The sequence below is a fragment of the Pan troglodytes genome, chromosome 10, assembly GCF_028858775.2.
Source record: "Pan troglodytes isolate AG18354 chromosome 10, NHGRI_mPanTro3-v2.0_pri, whole genome shotgun sequence".
Lineage (NCBI taxonomy): Eukaryota > Metazoa > Chordata > Mammalia > Primates > Hominidae > Pan > Pan troglodytes.
This window is the reverse complement of record NC_072408.2, coordinates 137,685,874-137,698,297: the sequence shown is the minus strand read 5'-3', so window position 1 is coordinate 137,698,297 and position 12,424 is coordinate 137,685,874. Positions and strand designations below refer to the sequence as shown.

The 12,424-nt window shown below is 47.9% G+C and overlaps 1 protein-coding gene and 1 non-coding gene across 3 annotated transcripts; one reads left to right on the top strand and one right to left on the bottom strand.

The window, feature by feature from the left end:
• Positions 1 to 3,573: 3,573 nt before the first annotated feature.
• Positions 3,574 to 10,171, bottom strand: RAN (RAN, member RAS oncogene family). Of its 2 annotated transcripts, XM_009426578.5 has the most exons (7): positions 9,106 to 10,171; positions 8,603 to 8,648; positions 8,311 to 8,395; positions 8,103 to 8,228; positions 6,512 to 6,699; positions 5,464 to 5,634; positions 3,574 to 5,364 (listed from the first exon to the last, which is right to left on the bottom strand). In XM_009426578.5, exons 2-7 carry the CDS (start codon positions 8,636 to 8,638, stop codon positions 5,320 to 5,322), a joined length of 651 nt encoding a protein of 216 aa, XP_009424853.2. In that variant the 5' UTR covers positions 8,639 to 8,648; positions 9,106 to 10,171; the 3' UTR covers positions 3,574 to 5,319. The 2 variants fall into 2 exon arrangements, with proteins under 2 accessions (XP_009424853.2, XP_016780138.1); XM_016924649.4 differs by lacking the exon at positions 8,603 to 8,648 and having other exon boundaries at positions 9,106 to 9,273.
• Positions 10,172 to 11,394: 1,223 nt separating this feature from the next.
• Positions 11,395 to 11,501, top strand: LOC112205093 (U6 spliceosomal RNA). Its single transcript, XR_002938955.1, has one exon. It is a non-coding gene; the product is annotated as a U6 spliceosomal RNA (small nuclear RNA).
• Positions 11,502 to 12,424: the final 923 nt, after the last annotated feature.

The following is a 12,424-nucleotide window of genomic DNA, read 5'->3' as shown; positions in this document are numbered from 1 at the left end:
ACATACCCAGAGACACAGACACACACACACCCAGAGACACAGACACACACAGAGAGAGACACACACAGAGACAGATACACAAAGACACATGCACAAAGACACACACACAGACCCACACGCACACACACACACACCCCCAGAGAGTTTATTTTAAAAGTTTGGTTTTCCATCTATTCGGAGTTTATAAAGCAGGACACACCCTCATAAGTTTAAAGTAACAAACATGTGGCCAGCACAGTGGCTCACGTCTGTAATCCCAGCACTTTGGGAGGCTGAGGTGGGAGGATTGCTTGAGCCCAGGAGTTCAAGACCAGCCTGGGCAACATGGTGAAACTCCGTCTCTACAAAAAAAATTTAAAATTAGCTGGGTGTGGTGGCACACACCTGTAGTCCCAGCTACTCCAGAGGCTGAGGTGGGAGGATGGCTTGAGGCTGGGAGGTTGAGGCTGCAGTGAGCCGAGATCCCACCACTGCACTCCAGCCTGGGTGACAGAGTGTGACTCTGACTCAAAAGAGAAAAAAAAAAAAAGTAACAAACACAACAGCCTGAGAAGCACGTGGAAGAAAAAGACCACGGATGGTCTACACAGCTGGAAATAAACTTCCCTGCAAGAGTTAAACCCACTCTGCTAAGCGGCATGCAGAGGAGTGGGACTAGACAGCAACACAATCCGACAGGAACCACAGAGGCTGTCACACTCAATGACGGCCTGGCTGCGCTCCGCATCACTAGATAATTATGAACAGGGCTGTAAAACTCACTGACATAGAAAAGCCCGTCACACAAAGTGAAAAGTGGTTAGGAAACTGCATGATAGTATAATCTCCTTTTTAGAAAACATTTGAAAGGATAGATGACAAAATGTCAGCAAGTTACCTCTAGTGGGGGGAACTGTGCCGACTGTGTCTGTTTTAATTGCTCCAATCCCCACACTGTCAATACCCAGCATGTATGACTTCTTCCCTTGGTGGGGGAAAAGAAGGTCAGACATGAGGGGAGGGAGGAAGCAAAAAGCAAATGCTTCTCCCCAAGACCTGCAGCTCTGCCCCACCCGGCTCTCCTGCCCACCGGCTTCCAGCTGCGATTCCCTGCAATTCGGTTCCCATCCTTCATGCCTGGGGGGTGGTCACAGTGCTACCACCTTGTCACAGCCACTCGACCACCTGCCTGACCCATAGTTTTGTCACCGGAAACTGACCTTGACCGCGGGTATTGGTGGCTTTAGGCACTGCAGCTCACACCTCACACTTACTACTGGAGAAGCCCCGAATCCTTTTCTCCTGCCTTGTTAAGAAGCCCACTGCGTGGGTGGGGCTGGCACCTGGCATTCGCAGTGGCTACTCACTCAAGGGATGAGTCCGCTGAGGGGTTGGACGACGAGGCTTTGTGGTGGCCACGGTGCGACCCTCCCTTTCCTGGAGCATAGGCTTGGCGGCGGAAAGGCTGGGTGCCCCTGGACCCTGGGCACCCACTCCTTTTGCCAAAATCTTATGATGCTTGAGCCTTCTGTAGCTTCCCACTGTGTTCTAAATACCAAACCTGTAAAGCGGCTTATAAAAAAACCCACACACCTGCTTGAGAGCCTCCACCTGCGCACTCCACCGTCCCTCCTGCTCTCCAGGGGCGCTTCCCCCTGAGGGTCTTTCCTGGACTCCACTGCCCTCCTTCTCAGGCCTCAGACCAGGCCCCTGCGATGCTCCCAAAGCCTCAGCTGTCCGTCCTCGCACTCACTGCGGCGCTCAGCCTCATCCCAAGAACCTGCCTGCCTGTCTCCCCAGGCGAAGGCTTCATGAGCAAAGCCACTGCAGGACCGCACAGTGTATCTCTGAGTACAGCTGACTTGACAGGACTCAACTGTCCACATTACCAAAGACTGAGGTATACGGAATGGTTTCTGTTTTGCTTCTTCAAGGCAGGGAACTGAAAACCAACTAAATCCAAGGTGCCTCTTCCAACGCCTGTAACTAAACTTCAAGCATCACAGCCCCAACACCTGCTGATGGCACCATTTTAACTGAGTTCCATCCCGCAAGCTTCCCGACTGTCCACACTGGCTCTCTCTACTCCTGTACACCAAAGAAACAAGCCAGAATAAATGGATAAAAGACAGTGTATGCGCATGCCTGTCCCAGCTACCCAGGAGGCTGAGGCCTGAGAACCGCTTGAACCCGGGAGGCAGAGGTTGTAGTGAGCGGAGACGGCGCCACTGCACTCCAGCCTGGGAGACAGAGCGAGACTCTAAAAAATAAATAAATAAATAAATAAATAAATAAATAAAATAAATAAAATTAAAAAGATAGTGTAGGCTACAAACCTCAGGAAGGAAATCCCAGCATGACTTCAGAATAGTCAGACCTAATGGTGTATAAAGTTCTCCCGGCTCCTCTCCACCCACCTCCATCAATCCCACGCTATCTCTAACCCCCAAGTTCTCTGTTCCTCGAGGTTCCCATAGAACATTCAATAAACACTAGGGACATGAGAGAGCAGCAACAAGGCCCTCGCCCTCGTGGCAATTAGACTAGGAAGGGAAAGTCGCTATCGCAAATTTGCCATGCTGACTAGGGCTGAAGGCAATCTTGTAATGTCTGTAGTTGGACATCCAACTCAAGGTAAAAACCAGAGTGAACTCTAAAGGAACTAAAGCATTAACTGGTAGGACCGACTTCAGGAGAGGGAAGGGGGAGTTGTGGAAAGCAGCATGCACACAGATCTCAAGATGCACATGTGACCAGAGCCTGCAAGACCTTGTAGGAAATGTGGAGCAGGGGAGATGCATCAGATGTTTTTTGAAGAGGACTCTGACCCCTTAACTAAAGATAAGGTTTCCATGGTTAGGTGCGGTTTCTCCCCACCATGCCCTCGGCTTCAAGGGTAAAAGGTGCTGCAAGGAGTTAGGATAGGTGCTGTCCTAGTACAGGGTCTGCCTCACACAGGGAAAGCTTAGTCTCACGTAATCTTGCTGGGCAGGATAGCCCTGTACAGCCCGTGTGGCAGAAAACATCATACACGATGTCCATCAGTTTGCTGGCAAGAAAAGCTGAATCCAACCCTCATCCCATTTGCTCAGCAGGTAATTTTTTGTGTTTCTGATCTGTTTTTGCAAAAGAAACCAGAAATTCTCTGTACTTGAGTTCCTTCAGGTGACCAGTTAGCCAGGAAACCAGTCCTCTTTGGAGGCTATTTTGGAGTCTCATCTTTTCTAGACATTTTATGATACAATTTTTTAAAAAATCCCATTCTATGTGGTTTCTTAAAAAAACTGGCTCTCACACAAATTGAAACTACTAATTTACCAGTTTCACATTATATCCACACAAGACCTATGCACTAACTATGCTTTTTCTCAATGACTTTGCTCTAATAAGCTATTACTGGTTTGCAGTAACTTCGTATAAAGCTTTCAAGGCTTCCCCCATTAGACACGAGATTTCAAAAAATGGAGAGCACACTTTTCCCATTTGTACAATCTGGAGAGAACTGACCCCTTCCCCGCCGCCCCCCTAAAAGATAATAATCTCTGCTAACTCTTCAGTATTTCCTAAAACAAATACTAGAGATGATTCAAAAAATCCAGGCAAAGTAGAAGCAATATATTTTGCAACAATTATTCTTTCAATAAAGGACTTGTAAATTCTCTCCCACACCACGTTAGACAGGTAAGTGACGTCACTTCCAAATTTCAACTGTTACATAGAAGATCCAGAATGTCAACACCACTTGCAATCTCCACAAGGTTACAAACAACACATACACCTTCAATTCAAAATATCTGAATGAAAGGTTTCATCCCAATTATGGGGAAAAAACTTCCCATCTCACAGGCTGGTTAGAAACTGGTTCTGAATACAGCGTAACATACACAGCAATTCAGATCTTAAGAAACTCAACTGTTGCCAGTTAATACAGTAAGTAGAACTTTATTCAGCTTCACCCTTATTTCATTTTTCCATATATTTAAGTGATCCTTTCCATACCTTTTAAGGTAAGCAATCATCTCAAGATTATCAGACATCTAAAGAAAACTTTGGTAAACTGGACTATAGTAATTGTATGAGAAAAAAATAGCTCTTAAGATTCCTAACTGCTACAAGAATAGTGTTGATGGGATCAAACTCCTAATTATCCTAATAGACCTAATTCACTTTTAAATGTGGAAAATACGCAAGATAAATTAAATGCTTAGTTTTAAAAAAAAGGTTCACCAACTGTTCTCCATTACTGAGAAGCCCCCACACTGGCCCACTGTGCATATTCCTAGTATTTCATCCATGTCCTGCTCTGCTGTGCTGCCCTACAAAAAAACCCTCGGGGCAGGTGGGGGGGGGGAACAAAAAAACGGTGTAGTGTGAACTGCTGAAGAACTTAATGTTCAAGACATCTTTAAAATCTGGGAGTACCTGAAAACTGTGGGTAAACATGGACCATTTTCCTTGCGTATCAACTTCACACTAAGCGTCTAACATTCAAACAAAAAAGTGCAAAATTTGTACTTATTTTTAACAGCAAGAATTCCCAACCTCCTGCCATCCACTATGTTCCATCCTGTTTGAAGTTCTACATTAAAACATTACTTTTGCCATAAAAGAAAATATTACCCTTAAAATATCTATTTGATATGTACAAACCACATTATTTTTATTGACAGGTCACAGATTTTGAGCAAGTGCTTCCCTAGGTGACCCTACCTAGCCAATATGAAGGTGGAGCAAACATTGCTTTAGCTTAACTGCACTAATATTTACACCACGTAACCCTTCTAACCAAATAGAATACTGCTGACCTGTCATCATCAGTTTGTGTGACATGGCTCAAATGTACAAAAATAAACATAGGGAGAAATTAACCCAATAGATTTCAAATTAAGTGATAAAAGCAAGGCAATTCAAATATTAACACGGCATAAAACTTCCCTACTTTAGTGGTTTCCAAATGCTATTTATAAACAAGGGATGAGTTCACTTGCTTAGATATTTGAAATACAACTTTATTCTGATTCTAAACGAAAAGGAATGGGAATGACAGTAACAAACAAGATTTCACCACTGAATATTGTGATGTGACTGCAGCAGTCTTATATATGAAACTCAAGGAATCAACTGCGTTCCAAAACAGCTAAATATGCAGGTCCAAACAATGAAAGTATTTTTTAAACTGCCACATTCACTCCGAAGCCCACTCATCTTCAGCATCCCACAGATGAAGCACATGTTCCGCTTAGCTAGATAATAATGAGGTGGCACACACGCTGCACCGCTGACATCACAGGACAGCTGCCTATAAAACTAGACTTCTGACGCTGGGCTCCAGCTTCATTCTCACAGGTCATCATCCTCATCCGGGAGAGCAGTTGTCTGAGCAACCTAGACGAAGAGATGAAAAAACGTTAACACTCCAGATCAAAACTGCCAGGAATAAACAAGCCAAACAGAACAATCTGAACAGCAAAGTGGCCACAATACCTCTAAGTCGTGCTCATACTGTGCTGCCAAAGCTGGGTCCATGACAACTTCTGGTGGGGCGAGAGCAGGCATGGCAACAAATTCCAAGTTAGGGTCTCCAATGAGCTTCCTAGCAAGCCAGAGGAAGGGCTTTTCAAAGTTGTAGTTACTTTTGGCAGAAATGTCGTAGTACTGTTTAAAAGAAAGGTAAAATTACTTTTTAAAATTCATTATTAAGATGACGATTTTTCTAGGACATTGCAAGATAAGAAAATGTTAAGATTCTTGGCAAGGCATGGTGGCTCATGCCTGTAATCCCAGCACTTTCGGGGGCTGAGGTGGGATTGCCTGAGGCCAATAGTACACGATCAGGCCTGGGCAACAGAGCAAGACCCCAACTCCACAAAAAAACAAATTAGGTGGGCATGGTGGTGAGTGCCTGTGAGCCCAGCTACTCAGAAGGCTGAGGTGGGAGGATTGCTTGAGCCCAGGAGTTCAGGGCTACAGTGAGCTATGTTCATGCCACTGCACTCCTGCCTGGGCAACAGAGCAAGACCCTGTCTCGAACAACAAATATATAAATACACACACATTTCAGTTGACCAACCGGGCCAACAGTGAAACCCAATCTCTATCATTCTTTAAAAACAATAGTATAAAAAAGACAAAATTATTTCCGGCCGGGCACGGTGGCTCATGCCTGTAATCCCAGCCCTTTAGGAGGCCAAGGCAAGTGGATCACTTGAGGTCAGGAGTTGGAGATCAGCCTGACCAACATGGTGGAAACCCCGTCTCTACTAAAAAAAAGTACAAAAATTAGCCAGGCGTGGTGGTACACGCCTGTAATCCAGCTACTAGGGGAGCTGAGACATTACTGCTTGAACCCGGGAGGCGGAGGTCGCAGGGAGCCAAGATTGCGACACTGCACTCCAGCATGGGGGACAGAGGAAGACTCCGTCTTGGGGAAAAAAAAAATCATTTCCATATATAATAGACACTGGTTAATTTCATGGTCTTACATATAATCTCCGCTAAGAGAAATAACTCAGGAAGTTTTAATTTTACACACCTGAAGATTCTTCTTTCGGTGGAAGACAATGGATTTCGCCTTCACTTTCCTGTCCTTAATATCCACTTTGTTGCCACACAACACAATGGGGATGTTTTCACACACTCGTACCAGATCTCTATGCCAGTTAGGCACATTCTTGTAAGTAACTCTCGATGTTACATCAAACATTATGATGGCACACTGGGCTGAAGAAACATTTGTGGGAATTAGTACACTCAGTTTACTGCACAAGTGAAGAATGCTAAGAACCAGAGACTAGGATTCAACTAGTTAATAGTCTTAGACCTCAACGAGTCACCTATATCTCTCCCCTCACTTTCAAGGTCTCTGTCAATTCTAAAAATGTTAATACACAATTCCTCCTAAGAGAGATGAGCTGACCCTATCAAATCTCCCTGATATACTTCACCATTAATACTCCCCTCATCCCAAAAAAGTATCTGAAGTAATTAATGCTAAATGAGATTCTGGATAACCAAGCTGCCATATTCTGAGGGTAGGGCCTGGAAACACATTCTTCAGAAGGTCTTTAAATGGCCGGCTACACTGGAAAACATTATTCCAGATAGGCCAAGCAATGTGGCTCATGTCTGTAATCCCAGCACTTTGAGAGGCTGAGGTGGGTGGATCACCTGAGCTCATGAGTTCCAGACCAGCATGGGCAACATGGTGAATCCCCATCTCTACAAAAAAATACAAAAATTAGTCAGGCATAGTGGCACGTGCCTGTAGTCCCAGCTACTCAGGATGCTGAGGTAAGAGGATGGCTTGAGCTTAGGAGGCGGAAGCTGCACTCCAGGTTGGGCAACAGAGCGAAACCCTGTCTCAAAAAAAAATTACATAAATAAATAACCCAGATAAAGTCTATATATTCACCTGCAGGAATAACTATGGTACAGTTAGCAAGGCAAAAAACCACAACTTTTTGGTTAAAGGATTCTTTTGGGGTAAATTCTTGTGTTTATTTGTACATGCTCAAGGAAAGCAAAAGGCATGGAATGATTCCAGATAATGTGTTATCGGCAACATGAGGTTCCAAGAGAGATGAGTATTTTTTTGATTCCTCTTTTTGGTACAATGAACATTTTCTTTGCAATTTTTAAATCAAACTATTTGAGAAAAATACTCTGCACAACTTAGTACAAACAATTTAACAAGAAATCAGCTAGTCTTGTATAACACTTGTTAAGATCTCCTATCTCCTCTGGTCTAGTATCTGGTGTTTATTGTTTTCTAATACAGTAAAAACATTCACTGATCACCACACCAAAATACATACATGAACCTAAGTTTCCAAATACTGAAACTGCTGTTAACAGCCTATTGTTGTTTTAAATATGACTTATAAGTCCCAGTGTAAGTCACAGTTTTTTCTAAACCATGCCTAGCATGACACAGCATGCAAATGACACAACTTTAATAAAATTTTCTCTGCCACCAAAATGGTGGTCAACTCCCTGAAGTCCACTTGTCTTTTTTTAACCCAAAAATGACCCTATTTGTTGGAACAGACCTGATTTTCTATAACCTTGAAGAGTGAAGTACACAAAACCTCTCAAAAACTGTTCAGCAAGTTACAAATGCCTACCTTGGATATAATAGCCATCTCTCAGTCCACCGAATTTCTCCTGGCCGGCTGTGTCCCATACATTGAACTTAATAGGTCCTCTGTTGGTGTGGAACACTAGGGGATGAACCTCAACACCCAAGGTGGCTGAAACGGAAACGATGCGATTGAGTGGATGAACTTACCCATTTCTCACATATTTCCACAAGCAAGGTTTTCCAGCACATACCTACATACTTCTTCTCAAATTCACCAGTCAAATGACGTTTCACGAAGGTCGTTTTTCCAGTACCACCATCACCAACCAATACAAGCTGTTGAAAAACACATTTTGGAAGTAAACCCTAAACACTTCACCTCTCAAGATCCCAGAGTCACGGAACTTTAACCACTACAGGCTCACTTAAAACAAAGAATGTGGATGCGGGGCCCCATTACAGCCATCGTGGGCCCCAGGAGGAGGGACCCGCGAGTCGCACGCGGTCGGGCTCGGCCGCCTCCCGCCCCGCAGGGTTACCTACTTTGAACTGGACCTGGGGCTCTCCCTGCGCAGCCATCGCGGCGTTCCTGCGGAGGCAGAGGACGGAGGCGAGCGCTCGCGCGGCCCCGCAGCCCATGGCGGCCCCGCTCCCGCGCCCCCAACGCCCCACGTGCCCGCCCCACAAAGGCCTCCCGCCCGCGGCGCCATGGCGGCCAGGCCTGGGAGCGGGAAGGCGGCGGGCGGGGCCGGCATCCGGGGCGGCGGGGCCCGGGGAACGGCGGACGGAGGTGTAGGGATGGGAACGGGACTGGGACCGGGACGGGGATGAGAGCGGAGGATGAAACGGGGGTTCGCGGGGGCTAGCGCCGACCCCACGCCCGTCTCCTGCCCCGGCCCGGCCGGGCCCGCACCACCCACCTACTCAGCCGCCCGCTGCCCCTGGGCCCGCCACCCGCCCCGGCCCTGGCCCCGGCTCCGACTCCTATCCCGCCGCCGCCACCCCTGTCCCCGCCCGGCCCTGCCGGGCCCGCCGGGTCGCGATACCTTCCAGAAGCGTCTCCGCGCCCGTCCGACTGAGGCTGGAAAGATGGCGGAAGCGCAATTCAAACGCCGGAGACGCAGCCGACGCCGGCGCGCGAGCAGGGGCGGGGCCGGCGCGGGGCGGGGTTGCAAGGGGCGGGGCAACGGTGCGGCGCCCGCCCACGTGGCCCGCGCGTGCGCGCACGCACGCAGCGCGGTTCGGTTGGCCGCTCGGGCGGGCGCTGCGCTTAGGGTGGGGCGGGAGGCGAGGTGGACCGCGTGGGAGGGCGAGCCGGGAGCGCGTACGCAAGCCGGCCAGTGGGGACCGCGTGCGCCGACGCCCCGGGCGGGCTCCCGGGCGCGCATGCGCTGAAAGCGAGGCGGCGCGCCCCTGAGCGGGAGACGTTGGGCGCGGCCCGACGGTCGCGGCCCTCCTGCCTCCCGGGTGGGAGGCGGTACTCGCTCGGGCAGACGTGGTCAGGCACGCGGCTTCCAGGCGCTGGCCATCTGTCCTTGTCTGTGCCCCGTGGGGTGGGGGTTCTTGAGGTCCTGGGGCTTAGGGTGGCTCGCGTGCGCGCAGGACGGGTGGGTGACAGAACGAATGAATGAATGAATGGGGTCTAGGCCCGTCCTCCAGAGTCAGCCCGCCGTTCTGTCTCTCCAGATCGTAGCCTTCACGCCCCCAGGACCAGGGCCAGTTGGAGAGCGAGGAAGCAGAGAGGGATGCACCCACCCAGAAAAACGGCTACTTATTTTTTTTAAGAGACGGAGTCTCGCTACTTTGCCCAGGCTGGTCTCGAACTCTCAGGCTCGGGCGATCCTCCCGCCTCAGCCTCCCGAGTAGCCGGGACTACAGGCGCGCACCACATCAGGGGTAATTTTTTAAAAATTTTTTTGAGAGACAGAATCTCACTATGTCTCCCAGGCTGGCCTCAGGGGATCCACCCGCCTCGGCCTCCCAAAGCGTCCGGCTTCTCAAAGCGTTTCATAGGTTGGCAGCTTTGGCCGCTGCATGCTACAGACAAAATGATGAAATACTGTTTGCAGTCTGGACGCGTCTACCAGCCCTAGTTACCAACGGGGACGGAATGAGTAAGTGCTCAGCTTCCCAGCCCCCTGTTGGCCTGAAGCTGTAAGAGCCCAAACAAGCTTGAGCTAGAGGGACCCGACTTCCTGGGCGCCCCTGCCGACATGCAGACAGATAAAGGCCCAAATCAGTGCAGTCAAGCGCCTCAGAAGAGTCCACCATGGGGAGAGAGCCGCAGTGACCGAGGAGTCCTCCCTGCAGTCCTGAGCACACTTGCAGGCGAGTCCGCTAGGAACCCCAGTGACGCAAATTAGGCACAAAGCAGGCGACAACCGGCCTGCTGGGAACGCAAGTCCGAGCTCCCCCAGAACCCTCAGGGGAACGCCAAGCACCTCTCAGACGCTGCTGGCGGGAGAGCAGAATCTAACAGTAAAACGGGAATGCCCATTGCTTGTGACCCCGGATTTCCATTTCTAGGGAGAGGCCCCAGAGTTAAACTCATGCCTCACGCATGTGCACAACATTTAATACTGTATAACATTTAAAAGGAATGACGGTCATCTGTTTCAACAGGGTTAGATAGATGTCAAAAGGATAGTGTTGAGAAAAGAAGAAAGAGGTGATAACAGCTTTATAAAGTCTAGGCCACCTGTAATCCCAGCACTTTGGGAGTCCGAGGTAGGAGGATCCCTTAAACCCAGGAGTTACAGGCTGCAATGGGCAATGATCTCACCATTGCACTCCAGCCTGGGGGACAGAGCAAGACCCTGTTTTCAAAAATTAATACATAAAACCTAACACTATATGTAACTTTATCTAGAGGGATGATATATATAGTATAATGTCATTTATGTAAATTTTTTACAAATACACATAAAACAAAAGCATATTGGCTACTGGATATATGTATTTTGTTTTTTTTTTTAATTGACTGCAAGGATCTATATACCATATCCTGATGGTTATTGCTTCAAGAAAGGGTAGAAAGGAGTGTGATGGAACTGAGAAGAGGAGTCAAAGAAGACTTTAACTTTACCTGCAATGTTCTATTTCTTTCTTTTTTTTTTTTTTTTTGAGGCAAAGCCTCACTCTCGCTCAGGCTGGAGTGCAGTGGTGCGATCTCGGCTCACTGCAACTTCCGCCTCCCAGGTTCAAGTGATTCTCCTGCCTCAGCCTCCTGAGTAGCTGGGATTACAGGCATGCGCCACCACACCCAGCTATTTTTTTTATTTTTATTTTTATTTTTAGTAGAAACAGGGTTTCATTATATTGGAATAGGTAATCGAGTGGTCACTTTGGCAGCACGTATACCAAAATTGGAATGATACGGAGAAGATTAGCAGGGCCCCCACGCAAGGATGACAATTTTTTTTCTTCTTCTTCTTTTTTTTTTTTTTTTTTTTTTGAGACAGATTCTCGCTCTTGTCACCCAGGAACTGGGGAGAGAGGGCATAGAAGAGTTTAACCTTACCTGCAATGTTCCATTTCTTTTTTAAAAAATGGTAATCAGGGCCGGGCACGGTGGCTCACGCCTGTAATCCCAGCACTTTGGGAGGCCAAGGCAGGCAGATCACGAGGTCAGGAGATCGAGACCATCCTGGCTAAAACGGTGAAACCCCGTGTCTACTAAAAATACAAAAAATTAGCCAGGCGTGGTGGCGGGCGCCTGTAGTCCCAGCTACTCGGGAGGCTGAGGCAGGAGAGTGGCGTGAACCCGGGAGGTGGAGCTTACAGTGAGCAGAGATCGCGCCACTGCACTCCAGCCTGGGCGACAGAGCAAAACTCCATCTAATCAGGCTGGATGCAGTGACTCACGCCTGTAATCCGAGCACTTTGGGAGGCCGAGGCAGATGGATCACTTGAGCCCAGGAGTTTAGGACCAGCCTGGGCAACATGGCGAAACCCATGTCTCTAAAAAAAAACAAGAAAGAAAATTAATTTAAAAAATGGTAATCAAAGCAAGGTGACAATATATTAACCATTTGTATAATTCTGGGTGATGAGAACATCAGTGTTTATACCTTTTCGTGTTTTTTCCCCTACAAGAATCCAGTCGAGGATTGCATGTTACACTTTTAACTTGTTTTTCAGGCCTCCTTAGTCTCTAGGTTTTTTTTTAGAGACAGGGTCTCTGTCACACAGGCTGGAGCATAGTGGCCCAATCATAGCTTACTGCAGCTTGGAACTCCTGGGCTCAAGTGATCCTCCCACCTCAGCCTGCTTAGTAGCTGGGACTACAGGCATGTGCCACCAGGCCCAGCTAATTTTTTATTTATTTTATTGTAGCAATGGGGTCTCACTATGTTGCCCCAGCTG

Excerpts from the sequence above, each read along its gene's own strand:
- RAN (XM_009426578.5), bottom strand. The coding sequence starts at position 8,638 with ATGGCTGCGCAGGGAGAGCCCCAGGTCCAGTTCAAA. Across the intron at positions 6,700-8,102 it reads AGATGGCTATTATATCCAAG|CCCAGTGTGCCATCATAATG; the intron begins GTAGGCATTTGT and ends ATGTTTCTTCAG. Across the intron at positions 5,365-5,463 it reads AGTATGAGCACGACTTAGAG|GTTGCTCAGACAACTGCTCT; the intron begins GTATTGTGGCCA and ends CTCTTCGTCTAG.